Source organism: Pituophis catenifer, unplaced genomic scaffold, assembly GCF_029215685.1.
Source record: "Pituophis catenifer annectens isolate HBS135680 unplaced genomic scaffold, rPitCat1.0.hap2 SCAF_6, whole genome shotgun sequence".
Lineage (NCBI taxonomy): Eukaryota > Metazoa > Chordata > Lepidosauria > Squamata > Colubridae > Pituophis > Pituophis catenifer.
The window spans coordinates 65933035-65951591 of NW_027256886.1; the positions used below are offsets into that span (position 1 = coordinate 65933035).

General features: G+C 39.7%; 1 protein-coding gene across 2 annotated transcripts in view; it reads left to right on the forward strand.

The window, feature by feature from the left end:
* Positions 1 to 18327, forward strand: part of MARCHF5 (membrane associated ring-CH-type finger 5) — a 36577-nt gene extending 18250 nt beyond the window's left edge. Inside the window, exons 2-6 of one of the 2 annotated variants that reach the window (XM_070945847.1) lie at positions 5562 to 5764; positions 8864 to 8994; positions 10778 to 10961; positions 11293 to 11459; positions 16357 to 18327. In XM_070945847.1, the coding sequence (XP_070801948.1) occupies positions 5562 to 5764; positions 8864 to 8994; positions 10778 to 10961; positions 11293 to 11459; positions 16357 to 16473 (802 nt within the window). In that variant the 3' untranslated portion in view covers positions 16474 to 18327. Of the gene's footprint in view, positions 1 to 5561; positions 5765 to 8863; positions 8995 to 10777; positions 10962 to 11292; positions 11460 to 15178; positions 15588 to 16356 lie in introns of those variants that run through there. The other variant, XM_070945848.1, reaches the window with a different exon arrangement.
* Positions 18328 to 18557: the final 230 nt, after the last annotated feature.

Below are 18557 nucleotides of genomic sequence, written 5' to 3' on the forward strand. Positions count from 1 at the left end.
CGGGGCAGGGAGGCCCCTCGACTTACCGGCAGTCGTTCCAGACTCCAGACCGCTTCTCCGACAGACAGCGTTTCAGAGAGCGTGGCAGGTCACAGTCCTCCTCCAAGCGCCCCTATCGTGGGTCCACTTCTAGGCCCTTCAGACGGGGCAAATGACTCACCGACTCCGGGGCCAGTGGGAGGACGTCTCCGGGCATTTCGTCATCGGTGGGCCTGGTCCACTCCGGACGAGTGGGTGCGTCGCACTATTTCGGAGGGCCTCGCAATCGAATTCACGGATCGGCCCCCACGACGGTTCATCCGGTGCCCAGTTCCCCTGTCCACAGACTCTCGCAGCCTGATGGTGGAAGAGATAGCACACCTGCTGGAGATCCGCGCGATAGAACCAGTTCCGTTGGACCAGCAGGGGACCGGCTTCTATTCGATACTGTTTTTGGTTACCAAAAGTTCGGGAGGGGTCAGAGGCATTCTCAACCTCAAGGAGTTGAACCGGGCGGTACGTTACCGTCGTTTCAAGATGCATTCTCTTCGGTCCATTCTGGCTTCTATTCGCCAAGGGGACCTGATGCAGTCGGTGGATTTGCGAGAGGCTTACCTGCATGTTCCAGTGCTTCCTTCGCATCGACAGTTTCTGCGATTCGAGTATGCGGGCAGGCATTACCAGTACTGTGCAATGCCGTTCGGTCTTTCCTCGGCTCCCAGGACTTTCACCAAGCTGGTGGCAGTAGTGGCCGCGTCTCTCAGTACCGTTCCGGTGAGGGTGTTATGTTACCTGGACGACATTCTAATCCTGTCCTCGTCCAGGGCACAAGCGGCGCAAGACAGGTTCAGGGTGCTTTCGGTGTTCCGAGAGCACGGATTCTCCATCAACTTGGACAAGAGCCAGCTCGTCCCCACGACCACAATTCTACACCTCGGGACCCTGATAGACTCCGAGAAGGGTCAGGTTTTCCTGTCTTCAGAGAGGGCGAAAAACATCAAATCGCTTGTGGGCCAAGTACTGACCCGGAGGAAGGCTCCTCTATTGACGCTGTCACGTTTGTTGGGGAAGATGGTCTCGTGCTTCTGCATTGTTCCGTGGGCACGCAGACATTCTCGTCCACTGCAATGGCTTCTTCTTCCGTTCCAGAGAACAGGCAGTTCCAACTCCACAAGGACAGTGTTCGTGCCTCCGCAAGTCAGACTGTCACTGAGTTGGTGGAAGTCGTCGGCCATCCTGCAAGGTTGCAGTTTCCTGGAACTAGACCGGGTCGTGATCACCACCGATGCCAGTCTCCATGGCTGGGGAGCCCACCTGGGTGCCCAGGTGGGCCAAGGACAATGGTCTCCAGAGGAACGTGCACAGAGCATCAACCTATTAGAACTTCGAGCCATTCGTCTCGCCCTTCTGCATTTCCGGACGCTGGTTTGGGGTCGTCATGTCCTGATTCTCACGGACAATACATCTGCCAAAGCGCACATAAACCGGGAAGGGGGGACGAAGTCACAGACGTTGATGCTCGAGTCGACACGTCTGTTCAACTGGGCGGAGAGGAATCTGGAGTCCATCCTCGCAGACCACATTTCCGGGAAAGCCAACACACGAGCGGATTGGCTCAGCAGGGAAGTGATAGACCAGGCCGAATGGCAGCTGCTTCCCAGTCTATTTCAGGAGATTTCTCTTCGCTTCGGACGGCCTCTGGTAGACTTGTTCGCCAGTCCGACCAACGCCCAGCTTTCCCGGTTCATCACTCGGTATCCGACTCCAGCGGCAGAGGACACAAATGCTCTGCGGTGTCGTGGGCCAGCGGGTCTACTGTATGCCTTCCCGCCCGTCACACTGATTCAGCAGGTGGTTCGCAAGATGATAGCAGAGAGGGCGGAGATGTTACTGGTAGCTCCACATTGGCCCCGCAGGCCATGGTTCGCGGATCTTGTGGAGTTTTCGGTGACAGACCCGTGGGTGATTCCTCCACATCGGATCGTGCTGTGTCAGGGGGCCATTCGTCATCCCGAGCCCCAGTGGCTGCAGTTGGCCGTCTGGCATTTGAGCGCGTCCTCTTGAAGAAAGGCCGTTTGCCGGATACGGTGATTGGTACGATTCAGTCGGCCCGTCGACCATCCACGACGAGGATCTACGAAGCCTTGTGGAGAGCCTTTTGCCATTGGTGTGCGACTGCTCATGTGGATCCTACGTCTGCAACGGTTCAGGATGTCCTCATTTTTCTACAGGCGGGTTTGGAACGGGGTTTGTCTCCCGCCACTCTCAGGCGCCAGGTGGCGGCCCTGGCCACTGTGTTATCCTGTCCACCGTACACTTCCTTGGCTCATCACCCGTGGGTGAAGGGGTTCCTTCATGGAGCTACGAACCTGAGACCGCCTACGGTTCATCGTTATCCCTCTTGGGATTTATCTTTAGTTTTGCAGGCTCTCACTTTGTCTCCGTTTGAGCCGCTGGGTTCCACTTCACTTAAGTTTCTGTCGTTCAAAGTTTCATTTCTCCTGGCGATCACGTCGGCTAGACGCATTTCTGAGCTCGCTGCCTTATCTGTCAGGAAAGACTTGTGCATTTTTCATGCTAATACTGTGGTCCTGAGGATGGATCCTGCTTTTTTGCCCAAAGTTAATTCGTGGTTTCACCGGGCGCAGGAATTAGTGCTTCCGGATTTCTGCCCGTCGCCAAGACATCATCGAGAGGTTCTTTGGCACACTCTGGATGTGCGCAGGGCGTTGAGACGTTACATGCGTAGGACGGCCAAGTTTCGGAAGACGGAAGCCCTATTTGTTTCGTTCCATCCTGCATCCATGGGTCAGAAAGTGTCGTCGACCACGATTGGTCGTTGGATTAAGGCCTGTATTGCTGCTGCTTATGAGAATCAGCGTCGTCCTGTTCCTGGGAACATTTTGCCTCATTCTACGCGGAGTGCGGCTACTTCAGCAGCCTGGGCTACCCAGGCTTCTGTGTTGGACATCTGTAGGGCGGCTACTTGGACTTCTTTGTCGCCTTTCATAAGACATTACCGGATTGATGCCTACGCTTCGGCTGAGGCGTCTTTTGGGCGACGAGTTTTGCAAGCAGTGGTGTCTGGGTCTTCTGAGTTGGATAGTGTTTTGCCCGACCCTGGAAGTTAGGCTTGGGTATGTCCCAATGCTGGAGTGTAGTAGCAGCGTTCTGGAAAATGGACATTGACTTACCTGAATGTCCTTTTTCGGAACGCTGTGTATACACTCCATTTCCCTCCCTTTCTTTGTTTGTTGGCTTGTGGTGGTTTTGTGTTAATAAATTTTGTTGTAGTTCACCTATGGTGTCTTCGTTCAAGACTGGGGATTCGGGTGCAAAAGGGGGCGTGGAGAGAGCACAGAGTGGGTAGATAAGTGAAAAAAGTTCTCTCAGTTGCTGTCACATAAGAGGATTTTCCCAATGCTGGAGTGTATACGCAGCGTTCCGAAAAAGGACATTCAGGTAAGTCAATGTCCATTCTGACAAATTTCATCCCTTAGAGCAGAGGTTGGCAAACCACGGCTCATGAGCCACATGCGGCTCTTTGGACCCTTGAGTGTGGCTCTTCCATACTTGTGATGCCCTGGCCGGCTGTGGCTGAGCTGGGAGCATGCGCACGCGCAGGGAGACCCTCCTCAAGCAAGCACCGAAGCTCAGGAAAGGTGTGCAGCGGTGTGCAGCGGCTTGCTTAAGGAGGATCTCCTCACGTGTGCGCATGCTCCCGGCTCAGCCACAGCCGGCCAGGGCATCACGAGAGTACTAGGAGGAGGAGAGTGCAGGAGAGAAGCTGCCCTGTACCTGTCTTTGTGCCACATTTGCACGTAAGGCAGCCTTTGCTTCCTGCCGCTTCAGGCTGGAGTTTGCACCCTCTGCACTCAGCCGAAGAGCTGCTTGGGGTGGGGGATGAAACAGCAAGGCAATGGCCAGAGCATTAATGCAGGAAAGAAGCCCCATCCTGTTAAGACCCTCCTAATTGAGCAGCCGCTCACCCCGCGGGTGCCTTTGCTGTGCTTTGGTGCTCATTTGGGGAGGGTCTCCCCACCCATGTACACGCTCCTGGCTCAGCCACAGCTGTCCAGGACATCACAAGAGGAGGGGGAGGAGGAGGACAGTCACCCAAAGGGAGGGGGAGAAACACAGAGAGAGAGAGAGAGATGGGGGAGAGAAAGAGACATAGAGACACATACAGAGTGATACATAGAGAGGGGTGAGAGAGGGGAAGAGAGGGAGAGATACAGAGGGAGAGAGATGGGGGGAGAAGGGGAGATAGGAAGAGGGAGAGAGAGAGAGAATGGTTTTGTGGCTGGGTAGGCATGGCTAGGGGGGTCATATGACTGGGTGAGTGAGTGACATCGAGTTGGCCACACCTACCCAGGTTTTGTGGCTCCAGTGTGTTTTTTTTCTGTGGGAAACGGATCCAAGTGGCTCTTTGAGTGTTTTAAGTTTGCCGACCCCTGCCTTAGAGCAACCAACGCTTTATATGTCCTACATTCTTGCCAAATGACTGCATGAGGAGCAACTTATTCCACTTCCTAGCTACCCTTTCAAACTACAATTAGTACTTGACTTACGACAAAAATTGGAACCAGAATCTTGATTGTTGAACAAAGCAGTCTAAGTGAAATGCCCATCTGACTGCTTCATTCAATGACCGCAATCCTGATGCTTCCAGTTACACTTGTTAAATAGTCTCCAGAGTCATTATGCAGATGGACAAAAAAGTTTCCTACCAACTCTCTTCCATACATGAAAGGGAATTCTTCCAAAAAGCTGCAGGAACAGAGATCAGATCTTTGGGATTAGACCTCCATTTCTGCAGCCTGCCAGAGGAGTTCCCCTCTCTTCAGTAAGCAGCCCTTTTGCTCTTAAAAGGCTGCCTGGAGAAGGGCAGATTCTCAGGTCTATGTAGACCTGAGATTCCCTCCCAGTTGAAATTTTCTCCCAGGAGCCAGTTCTTGCTTTCAAAGAACTGGATGGAATCTCTGCTTCATGGCAGGTGCCAGCAGCTTGCAACCTTCCATGATGGCTTCCCCATTGACTTTCTGGGGAAATGAGCAGAGAAGATTGCAAACAGCATTCTTATGATTACAGGGTGTATGGCAACTAGTTGTAAGTATGAACAGGTTGCCAAACCCTCAGATCATGGTCATATTACCATAAGGTTGGTAGTGCAATGTTTTGCGAAGTACTTTATGTGTCACAAAGCACTCATTCCATACCCACTATAATCCCAGAGCATTGTTAAAACAATTGTAAGTCAAGGACTATCTGTCTGGCCATTAATTTAGAGTTTAACATCAGAGAAAAGACACTCATCCTGTAGTAGATCGATTCTGCCAAAGAAGAAGTAATAGTTGATGAAGATTTTCGCTGGAACTCAGATTTCCAAATACCAGTCAAAGATGTGATCCTTTCATTTGGTATTTTTATTGTGTTGTTCTTTGATGAATAAAAACATTAAAATACTTCTAGGTTAAACTTTGGTTAGTGGCTTTTTTTAAGAAGAAAGTGTAGAGACAAATGAGGATATTTTGCTCTTGTTTGTAATTGTAACTGAGATAAGACTTGTGTTTGAATTACAGGAGTTGCTGGGTTTGTTTTGCTACTGATGAGGATGACAGAACTGCAGAATGGGTGAGACCGTGCAGATGTAGAGGCTCTACAAAATGGGTTCATCAAGCATGTCTACAGCGTTGGGTGGACGAAAAACAAAGAGGAAACAGTACAGCTCGAGTTGCCTGTCCACAGTGCAATGCAGAATACTTGATAGTATTTCCAAAGCTAGGTAAGACACACATATTGACTGAAACAGGTTTTTCCTTCCAAGATTTTAAGTATGAGTCTCCTGTATTTGAAAATGTGGATATGGTGTGGGAAGCTTTAAGGTTTTCCATTAACACTTAATATTTATTAAGTTCTTTATCCTACATGAAATCTTCAGTGTAATTTATGGCATCAGGGAAGGATTATTATTAGACAACAAGTCAGTAATAAAGTAGATATGGTATAAATGTCTAAAGTATAAAAGTTCAACAGAGATATCCGTTTCTAGTCCATGTCAGCATTACATGTGTTTGCTTATAAATCATTTTGCCTCCTTAATATGCAAGAAAAAAATCACACAGAAATCTGCCAATTTTAATACATGTAGAATTATTATGGTTGATTACATTGCTAGCCAGATGTTTAGGCTGGATTTGGTATTTTTATTCACCCCTCAAGTATTTCCACAAGACCCAGGATAGGCAGATATTGTTTGATGGTGTAAAAGGTATTGTCACAGAATGTAAGCTGTTCCAAGTAGAACTTCCTTTTGCAATTGACTTTATTATCATTATTATCCTAAATCAATCCATTATAGGAAATTCTCTTCGTTAAAGGTTATGTATGATAATTTATCAAACTTGTCACATGCAAGTTAGTAGGTAGATCTTTTTTTAACTTTCCAGTCTAGAATTAAGAAAGAATAACTGGCTTAGATCACAGCCAGCTTCTATGCCTAAGGAATACTACAAACAGGGTTTTTTTCAGAGTCTAGCAACTAAAATATACCCTAACCAGATATTTTATTGTAAAATACACATTGTTTATTTTTTGTAAATATTTGTTATTTATGAAGCTCAGAACTCTATTGAAGATGTCAATACTAGAAAATAAATGAGCTCTATTTTTCACATTAGGGCAGGTTGTAGTTAGATTGATATACTCAAAATGCAGCTGAATAAAATGCTGATGTTTCTTCAGAAAAGTCAAACAGACTGCAAAAAATATACACAGTATGACCGATCCATTTTCATACAGTCTTCACTTTTTAAAATCAGTACCTTTGTATCCTTACCTATAGTAGATAGCATTTCTAAACTTTACTGCCTTAAATATAAAACTCTTCTAAATATATTTTACAGTGACCCATTCAACTTAATAAAAAGGCTAGAACTGTTGGTGTAATATTGGTGAGGAAATGTAAGAATTTTGCTCAGCTTGGTTAGATAATTTAATTTAGAAGGGAAATAATTTAAGACTGGATTTTAAGAAAAATATTTTGTGAAAATATATTCATTAAAACATTGGCATATATTTTTCATAATTTGTCAATTATTTAATATCAGGTTGCAAAGTTTTTTTTACTGTTTTAAATTCATTTCTATTTATTTATTAAATTTATATGATGCCTTGCCCCCAATAAGGTGAGCCTGGGTGGACTACAATACAAACCATAAAACCATAAATAGAAAAATGTAGGCAAAGAGCAGGCAGAGCTGGGGGATGCAGTTAAACATGTTATTGCCTTAGAATCCTTATGTTGCCACAACAATCCAAGTCCAGCCTCCTTGGAATTCCTTTGACCCTTATCTAGTGCCAATTTAATGCTAACTATTAGTTAACTAGATACTTGTGTATAGGCTTCAATAAATCTTCCGTGCTGCAACTTAACATAGGGATTCTTTGTGCTTGACAAAAAAAAGTTAAAAACTATGCAAACTAGAACCAAGGAAACAGACTGCATGGAGATGAGATCTTCTTACCCTGTCAGCCACATCCAGCAGTGAGCTCCCCTTTAGAGCCTCAAGCCAACAAGCGAAACCAAATTATAATACCCTTCCAGAAGACCAAAAGGATAAGATTCTCTATCTATTCTTTGTTAATTTTGTTTCAATGCTCTTTTTATTACAGGAATTATTTTAACATCTGTAGGATATGTTCTTTAATATTTGTAGGTGATTGTAGTTGTGAATTCGCTGGGCATCTTTACACTAAAAGCATTTTCACCGCTTCCCCCAACATTTCTTTTATCCTTGAAAACAAAATTAGAATGGCCCACAATCAGTTTCAGATATTTATTCAAAGAAAGGATGATCTGAGTGGTGTTTCCTCTGCTTGACTAAAGAAGGTACATTAAAAAATTCCAATGCTGTGCTATCCCTTCTTTGCTCAGTTTACTATTTGCAAGGGGAGGGGGGGGGAGAACTAAATCAGCTAATTCAGGATTGGCTAAACCATCCTGAATCCAAGTGCAAATACACTGAGGTACTATTAGGTAATTTAGCAGCATTGGAGGAGAGTTTCTTTTAATGGCCTGCATTAGAATAAAGACTAATTGCAAAATGGACAAAGGAAAAAAGTGGCATGGCATCACTTGAAACAATAAGAAAGCCATATATGGAGGTCCATGAGTTAAGAACAGTTACTAATTGTGATAAGGATGAAAATAAAATTAAGGAGAAAAACTAAGGTGGAACAATATACCACATATTAACTTTTTTTTTTTTTGTTTGTTTGTTTGTTTTTGTTTTTGTTTTTTATTTATATGCCGCCCTTCTCCGGAGACTCAGGGCGGCTTACAATGCGTTAAGCAATAGCCTTCATACTTTTGTATATTTTATACAAAAAAATATATTGTATTTTTTTGTATATTTTATACAGCTTATTGCCCCACAAACTGGGTCCTCATTTTACCTACCTTAGAAAGGATGGAAGGCTGAGTCAACCTTGAGCCTGGTGAGAATTGAACTTGCAGTAATTGCAGGCAGCTGGAAGCTAAATACTACCTTTAACAGTAGCAATAATCTGCTGCGCCACTCAGGCTCCTCCACTCTCTTTTTAAGATCATGATGCAAGAAATTAGGTTGCCAGTTTAGTGTTTTCAATTACTCCCATTTTCAGATTAAATTGTTTAAGAATATGTGTATTACAGATGTACAATTAGTTACTTGGAAAGTCACAATAATGGATTAGAAGTCTGAATATATTATACTTCTGCAGAAAGAAACAATTTTATACAATTATAAAATTTACTAATAAAACATAACTTTCATTTGCCCATTTGCTCCTTTGTCAGTTTATGATGGTTGCTACAGAATCTCATTTCTTCTTTACATTATAGGTCCAGTTGTTTATGTTTTGGATTTAGCAGATCGTCTTATCTCAAAAGCTTGTCCATTTGCTGCAGCTGGAATAATGGTGGGCTCTATCTACTGGACAGCTGTCACCTATGGAGCTGTAACAGTGATGCAGGTTCAAATAATGTTCTAAATGTTAAATTACTGTAATTGAGCTGGAAACTGCTAGAGATTTGCTGAAGACGCCCTTGAGGGTGGGTAAGAAAGAGAATTCTAAGGCAGGATTGGAAAACCCAATTTACTACACCTAGATCCAGATTATGTTCCCTTCATCCTTGTGGGGTTTTGCTTCTTTTGAGCTGCCTTACATTTTTCATTATGATTCTACAGGCAGTTTTCATTTTACGATTGGTCAACTAATGACCATTCAAAATAAGATGGGTCTGGAATGTGATTTTTGGTGCATAAAGCACTTCTTTACATCATAAAACATTATGTCACACACTGTCTTCCCATAGTTACATGATTGCGTTTTGGGCACTTTGCAAGTGGGTCATTACAACGAATTGCAACATCCCACAGACAAATGAATGCATTTTGCAACATTTTTGCCAGCAAAAAACATGCATTCAGAAGAATGGTTTCACACTTACAACCACATAGTTTGCTTATCAGCCATAATGTTTTGCTTAATGACTGCTACAAAAAAGGATGTAAAATCAGGTCCAGTCATGTGAATGCCTCAACTTAAATGCAGTGATTTATGACTGGAAATCTAGTCCCATAAGTCAAGTATTAACTGTATTACTTCAGCAACTGGTAAAGACATTGGTGACAAAGAAAATGGCAATGACTCTCTGATGTTGACTAATCTTTAAAAAAAAGTTCATTTCTGGATATGAGACCACCTATAGAAATAAGAGACTGCCATAAATAACATTTGAGAGCAATTCCATTGTCTGTCCTCTTAAAAAAAAAATCCGCAAAAGAAAGCAGTGTCAAACCTATCCTATTGTTATGAAGCCACATGGACATGTTCATGTGATTACTAGGAGTCAAGCTTGACACAGGGAGATTTTATATTACCGTATATGAAGGCATTTGTAATTCAAGTTTATCAGGCATTTGTAATTACGGTACATATTTCAAGCAAGTACAATCCAGCTTCTTCATATATCTAATGCCATTAAAATATTCCTACTAAGAGCAGAACTCTATAACTAAAAAGATTCAGACTTAATGAGCATTTTTCCAGTTTTAATGCCTTAAATAGTTATCTAGATTGATAAGATTCAGATATCAGGCTGGTTATATTCACAGGGCATATTTTGGTTGACAAAGCTAGTGCTGGTGTACTGTTGGTTGTATTGTTAATATCATTGTGCTAAAAGGGAGTGAAAGGTCATTTTTGTTATGTTTGTTTGATGTATATTTTTATCACTTTTAATTTATTTCCCTTCTCTTTCCCTTTTATGTTAGTTTGTATATTAATGTTGGATGTTGAAATCTAATAAAGGTACAATTTAAAAAATAAATTTTATGCTGCCAACACAACTTATTAAGATCATGTTTCAATGATAAAACTATATCAAAAGAAATACTTTACAAATGATAAAAATAGATAATTAGTCTTAAATGGTGCTAAATAAAGTTTATCTAGCTGTCAGTTTTCCTTTCCCTAGTCCTCTTACTGTCTGGGTAGAGGAAAGGCTTCTTGTCCCAGTATAATAGTATAGTGCTACTTGTATTCCCTGGAAGTGATTTGGTGTTTTCCAGATCTTCTGTAATATTTTCTGAATAGATTTGTTCAACTGAAACTATTCTTCTTGCATAATTGAAAAGGGCCAGGTCGGGTTAATAATACACTTAATAAAAATCCTTTATAAAATGATTATGTGTTAACAAAAATGAGATGCTTGTAATAGTTATGTAGTAATGTGTAGTTTTGTTTTGGTCAGGTTGTGGGTCATAAAGAGGGCCTTGATGTCATGGAAAGAGCAGATCCATTATTCCTTTTAATTGGACTTCCCACCATCCCAGTTATACTTATATTGGGAAAGATGATCCGCTGGGAAGACTACGTGCTTAGATTGTGGCGAAAGTACTCTAATAAACTGCAGATACTGAACAGCATATTTCCAGGTAATGCTACAAAATTTTAATATCTAGGCTGGCTTGGTTTCAGTGAAAAAGAATGAAATGGTAGAGCAAATTCTCTTTCCTTAAGGAAAAGCCTATCTAGCACATTTTTGCTGCTTCTGGTTGAATTCTATCTCAATTGACGAAGTAGGTTGAAAAAAACCAAAATATAAAAAATAAACTTACTTTGTATAGCATTATTAAAATTCATACTTTGTGTAATGAACTTAAGTACAAAAATGTAAAGAATTCTGATTGCATTGAAAAGTTTGTTGCATAGAAATGTGTAAAATATATATCCTAATATTTATTTAACAATGGTATTTTTCTTCAGGGATTGGATGTCCTGTTCCTCGTATTCCAGCTGAGGCTAACCCTTTAGCAGATCATGTCTCTGCTACTCGTATCCTATGTGGAGCTCTTGTCTTTCCCACAATCGCCACAATAGTGGGAAAATTGATGTTCAGCAGTGTTAATTCTAATCTTCAAAGAACAATTTTGGTAAGATGAAGTTTCCTTGTAGAAGTAAACCTGCAGGATTATAGAAACATTTCTAACCATTTGTCATCTCTTTACATAATTGTTTTTATACTTCTGCTAAATAACATTCTGTATAATAAATACCTAAATTCTCATTTTAAAACCGTAACGAACTGTATGTAAATATTACATATACATTCAAAGTCACAGAAATCACGTAGAGGTTGTGTCAACTTTTGTTTATGTAGAATGCCATTGAAACATACAATTTGACCAGGGTTGCCTAAATTTTGCATACAATATAATGGGCAAGGTTCACATAGCTTTAAATCATTTAATGAGTCAAAATTGCTATTTCACGAACACACTAGACCTATCTAATAAATAGCTGGTTTCCTATGTCATGTGAACTATAAACTATCAAATATAACCTTACCTTCCTGGTTTTTGTGAATCCACCTGTATAGTATTTTGAGATACATTTCACGGTGTAAAATGTACCGTGTTTCCCCAAAAATAAGACCCTGTCTTATATTTTTTGAACCCCGAAATAAGGCTTGGCCTTATTTTCGGGGAGATCTTATTATTTTGGGGCGCATGGAGGAAACGAGTAAATGGCGTGGACCGGCTGCACATGCATTTAAATATTTTCAAGGAGGGCTTATTTTGGGGGGGGGCTTATTTTAGTGCATGTGCTCAAAAGCCCAATTGGGCTTATTATCAGGGAATGTCTTATTTTAGGGGAAACCGAGTACTCATGTGTCATATAGCAGGATTTCCTAATGTTAAAAAGTGCAATTTCACAAGACTAATTAGTGATTTCATAAGTCCATATTGAAACTTTTTTAAAGTCTCAGACTTGCCTTATTCAGAACTGATTTTCAGTCATACCTAGAAATCCTGTTATTGTATAATTACATGATTTATTGCAGGAATGGGGGATTTTCAGACCATGGATTTGATATGGTCCAGAGGGCTTCCATCTTAAGTTCTTTCCCAGCAATTGAACTTATCTGTTCCCAGATCTCTGTTAGGTTCAATGAGCAAGAAGAGGCTGGCAGTTCCCTAATCCAGATGCAGGAGGTGGCTAGCAATGATGACATTCTTGGGCAGAGGTAGAAGACCTGGGTCACATCCTATTTGATTGTTGCCTATATAAGAGGGTGAGAGTCAGGCACCTTGGTCTCTATACCAAATGAATGACTCATTGGAATCCCCATATCAAAACAACTTACTGTATTTTCCGGCGTATAAGACGACTGGGCGTATAAGACCCCCGACTTTTCCTGTTAAAATATAGGGTTTGGGCTATACTCGCCGTATAAGACTAACCCTCTTCCAACTCACACCAAATAAAAATAAAATAAAATAAATAAATAAAATAAAATTAATAAAAATACACACACACAACACAATACAACTGGCTCACCCACAATGTAAAAGCAGCTGTGCTAGACCTAAAATGGCCCCTGCAGCAAGCAGGAACCTCACACAGCCACCAAAAGTCCCAAAAACCAACTTTCACACTTTACACACACAAAATTCCACATACAGCTTTGTGAGATTTTGAGTGTTTGTGTCGTTAGAGTGAAATACTACAGAAACACACAAAATTTCAGAAAGCTGCACAAATATTATTTTATTTTATATTTATTTTTATATAAAAGCAGCTAAATTTAAAACTTCCTAAACTTTAAATGGCTAGGTCTAAAAAAAGAACAACTAAAAAAAACCCCAATTAACTATTTTTTTTAAAGCTCCCAAAGGGGAAAAAAACTTACCCAATAGAACAGGGGTCTCCAACCTTGGCAACTTTAAGACTTGTAGACTTCAACTCCCAGAATTCCTCAGCCAGCTTTGCTTTACTGGCTGAGGAATTCTGGGAGTTGAAGTCCACAACTCCCTGCCTGCTTGATTGCAGGCAGGGAGATTCAGTTGCTTGCTGATGCAACCGATTGCAGGCAAGCGAAGCAAGGCAAGCGTTGCGACTAGCAGCTAAGGTAAGCAAGCTGGAGGGGGGGATTTTTGCTACCGATTAGCAGGCAGGCAGAGCCATTTGAAAGAAAAAACTTTTTTAAATGGCTCTGGCGATCTAAGCTGAGTTGCCTGCCAGGCAACTCAGCTGGGATGGTCAGAGCTTGGCTCGTCAGAGCCTTTTGGGCTGGTCTGCCTGGTTACAGAAGAACGACACCCGGCGTATAAGACCCCCGACTTTTGAGAAGATTTTCATGTGTTAAAAAGTCGTCTTATACGCCGGAAAAATACGGTACCTTACGTGTGGCCAGAATCTGAAAATAACATTTAACACATCAAAATGGTTCGGTTGAGATCTGCATATGTGGGATTGATTGAGGTAGATTGTAGGAATGACACTGAAATATAATTTTATCATATTTTTTCTATATCTTAAATTATTGTATTTTATTCCAATTTCATTTTAAATCGTATTTTGTCCAATTCCACTTTAAATTGTTTTATCAAATTTTAGTAATAATTTGTTTCTGGAACACTGCCCTTTGATATGGCCCAAGGGCTAATCAATAAAATCAATCAATCAATAAATAAATAGATTACATTCTTGGAGAATGGCAGATGAACCCAAGTGGTTCTTAAGTGGTTTTGATAATGGCTTTTGTGTTGCAATTTTATTTTTGAAAGAATTTTCAAAAGAATAAAAAGAGCCTTGGTTGCGCAGCAGACTAAAGTGCTGTTAAGTAACACCAGCTGCCTGCAATTAGTGCAAGTTCAAATTTCACCAGGCTCAAGGTTGACTCAGCCTTCCATCCTTTTGAGGTAGGTAAAATGAGGACCCGGATTGTGGGGGCAATAAGCTGACTTTGTATAAAAAGAACACCGCTTAGGGGGGGCCGAAAGCCCTACTAAGCAGGTATATACAAAAGTATGAAGGCTATTGCTTAACGTATTGTAAGCCGCCCTGAGTCTCCGGAGAAGGGCGGCATATAAATCGAACAAACAAACAAACAAACAAACAAATAAATAAATAAATAAATAATAAATAAATTTTACTTGGGTGTTATTGGTAGCGGTTATGTACTTATAAGCTGTAGGGTGAATAAATACGGGGTAGACATTTTGTACTGAGAATTCTGGAGTTGAGGTCCACTCACCTTCAATTTGCCAAAATTGGGAAACACTGTACTAGATGCAGTTCCTTATTCCTAATTCATTGTTTCGACTAAATAGATAGGAAAGTCAGTTTACACAGAGTTGTGCATGTAGAACCAAGGCTGAGATTCACAGATTAGTGTTTTCTAGATTATAATGGCTGTAATTATGTGTCGTTCAAAATACTTCATATAAATGCATACATTTACAACAGCAGCTTCTATGCTGCTTGTTATCACTTAAGCCACAGTATTCAAAAGTTATTCTTTTTCATCAATTAACTAAACCAAGGCTGAATACAAGCTAGCTAACTATGGATATCAAGGTAATTAAAAATATGACAAAATATTATTATGTAATGTAATTAAAATGTTATTACTGCTATTGGAAGATAAAGGGGAGCTTTAAATGCAAATATATACTATAAGAGAATTGGAAATGAAATGTATTACTGAAAAACATGGCAAATGAGCAAATGGACATTTCACCCCATCTATTCAATGAAGCCTCGGTCCATTAGTTAGGGAAAGTATAAGAAAGAAATTTGGGCAACACATATAGAATTCTCATTAAAGTACAGACTAATAAATTAAGAACACAGTTTTCTTATTTAGTTTCCAGGATTCTATAATCTAATCCCTTCCTGGCATTAATCCTTATTAATAAGACTGAATCTTGCTTCGTGGTGCTGTTAGCAGCTTGACACACATGGAATTTGATGATGTGGAGAAATGCAGCACTTGCCACTGAGAAACGGGGAGGATAGCTGCTGAAGAATTTTGTCAAAGGCTTAAAAGGTGGGATTAAGAGAGTATAAAATGAATAGCATCACTTATGAGGCAGCAAAGGAAAGAAAAAGCTGTCTCCTTTGAAGGGCAAGCAGTGACAGAGCTTTTGGGATATAAAATTTGAGATTAGTTGGGAAACAAGGCCCTGGACAGCATAGAAGTGCAGGAAGATTGGACTGAATCCAAGATTAGGCAAAAAGCCAGTGTTCAGATTTAAAGTTAAATATTGAAGTGTTCTGAAAACAAATCTGGGAGCAGAGTATTACAAAAAGTTCAAAATGAAGGAGATGACGTTTGAAAGAGATGAAGATAGATGAAGATATTCAATAAACTGGTGAGGTGACAATGACTTAATTTTTTTGAAGCACTACTGGATTAAGTATTTTGCTAAAAGATGGGAAATGAAACTTCAGAGAATAAAAATATAAATGCATTCTATTATGCTCTTGTTCAGCAAAATAAGTGGTAATATTTGGATGAGAGAAACATGAAATCAAAATTGAAAGAGGTGTTGGATTTACTGATTTTGAGGGGGTGCTGAACTTCTAAGCAGAGAGATCATGGAAGAAATTGAAAAATGTGAAGTGAGAAAATGAGATAGGGGCAGTTATATGAATGTAGATGCCACCCAGAATTATAGCATAATATTACCCAGGGATTATTGTTTGAGAAGTTGAGAGAAACTAGAATCCAAATCTGATTCCTCAAGGTCATTTGAACTTGGGGTGGGGATGGGAGTTACAGAAAGAACACCTCTCCCATTGAATGAATTAAGAAAACCCTTCCAAAATAATGTGTAAAATCAGCATGAAATATTTTTTTATAAGAGAAACATTTCAGAATAACATTATGATAGAGAATGGCATGTCTCCAGTATTTATATAAAACTGCTTTAATTAACCTAACTTCAAGGCATATTACAAATGTGTATTAAAAGCCACATTAAAAAAAAAAGATTAAATTTCTCTGGTAGGCTTTGAATAATTGTTCCCTTTTATTTTTAGGGTGGAATTGCTTTTGTTGCTATAAAAGGAGCTTTCAAAGTCTACTTCAAACAGCAGCAATATTTGCGACAAGCTCATCGGAAAATTTTAAACTACCCTGAGCAAGAAGGTGCATAAATGACTACAGTATGCCTGTCAGACTCTTACAATCTCATTTCCTATATTCTGCAACAATTCTATTAGTTAGCTACAGGAGCCGAGATTGGATGAGATGCTGCTGCATTTTGTATCTCTTCCCTTTCCACATAGACTAATAAAAGACTATATAATGTCAAGGTGAATTCTACTTAGTTGTTAAGCTTAAGAATGTAATTTGTTTCCATTAATGTATTTTTCTTTGTGGCAGGAGACATCTGAATCCATTTCTTGTGGGGATATATTGCCTTTTGGGGGTTTTCTGAAACAGCCAAACACTTATGAAGTCAATAAATTATGTGCAGACTGTATTGAAATATCTTTTGTATGTTCGTTGCAGTAAATTCATAACTCTTTGCTAGTCAACAACTACCTGTCGAAATAGCCAACATTTCTAGAATGTTAAAAACTGAACATGCCTGTTCTTAATAAGCACTTGGAATATTAACGTAAGGTTTTTTTATTTAAAAGTTTCATCTGATGGTTTACCTTTAGTCCTTTCATTGTAAGTTGTACTATATACAATTGAGTATCATTTGCCTGCTGTGAAATGAAAAAAGTGAATCACAATCTACTTGTAACCAAGTTGCAATATTGGAGTTATTGTTTTGTACCAATGTACTATGGAATCCCAGTCAAATAATGGATATTATTAGTTCAAGATAAATATAAAAGATTCAAAACCAGGACTGATAACATGCAGCTATATGTAGAGGTATTCTGCCCATACTTCCAAAAGTATTCAGGAAATTATAAACACAATACAAATAGTATTTACTAGTAGGGCTTTTTTAAAATAGGAATTGTTTTAATATTTTACTCCTATGACATCTGGCACTTTACTGCTTTTTTTTGAGAATACATTTTCTAAGTGTCTTTGATTTTGATGGAACCTCCCAGCAAATACTTGGAGTAGTGGTACTAATTCTATATACGCACATAGTGAAACCTTTTCTAGTAAATGAAATGGGTTTCTTAGAACATAAAGAGTTGAGATTTAGGAATGGTACTTGAGCAATCTTTTTCTCGACAAAAGAAATAAGCATATCAGTGTGAAGTGATATTTATCTATGTAATCAATTCCAATTCCTGGGATTACTGGTGGCATTTGTGTCAGCAGCATTAGAGAACTAGATAATGCTAGATTCAACAGTGTAATATTCACTGTAAATGGTAGAAACTTATTATTTTTAAGAATTGGTAAATAATTCATCAGAAATTAAACAAAGTGGGCTTCATGTTCGTTTGCAATAATGAATGCTAACAAAATACAATTTTCTGAAGTGAACATTATTTTAACTATAGAAATGTACTATTTTAAAAATGTATAAAATGTATATTATGACCAACTAGTATTCCAGTATTAAAGTATGTGAAGAAATATGAAGTACAGAATACTAGTTGTATCTTCTAACTACTGAGAAGAATTACAAGTTTAATTCAGTTGGACTCTGGAATTAGAGAGAGAGAGCTGTATTTGCAAACTGCTGGATTTCTTCAAGGATTTTTAGTGCTATAAATACTTTGTAAAATTCTTCTGAGGAAAAGTCTTGTGAGTGTTCTTTCTGGTATAGGCACTAGTCCTTTGTTACCTGCTGGATTTTTTTAAAACAGATAACACATAGTCTCATCATGTCACCTGGTGCGGTGTGTGGATTTGAAATTTATTCTGTGGTTAAACTTCAGAAACTATTCTGTATCTTCTGATTCAAATGTACTGTGAATAATGTGGAATTATTTTTAATTCAATAGCAAAACCATTATTCTGTTGTTGTGTTTAATGTTTCTGTTGTGATCACGTATTGGATTAGATTGAATAAATTTTTTTACATTTAATTGGAGGGCATTAAATATTTTAACAACAAAAATAGAACCTTGACAACCATAGTTAACTCTGCTAATAAATAATCTAAAACAGGTTCCTTTTCTCAGAACTATTTTGCTGTTCATTTTATTTTTATGACCCAATCTTCAGACGTCTGAGATGCAAATATTCAGAATTATGTTGAATATTTTGCCTTTTATTGTTCAGCAGAGATCCTGGGAACTATTTTACTTAATTTTGA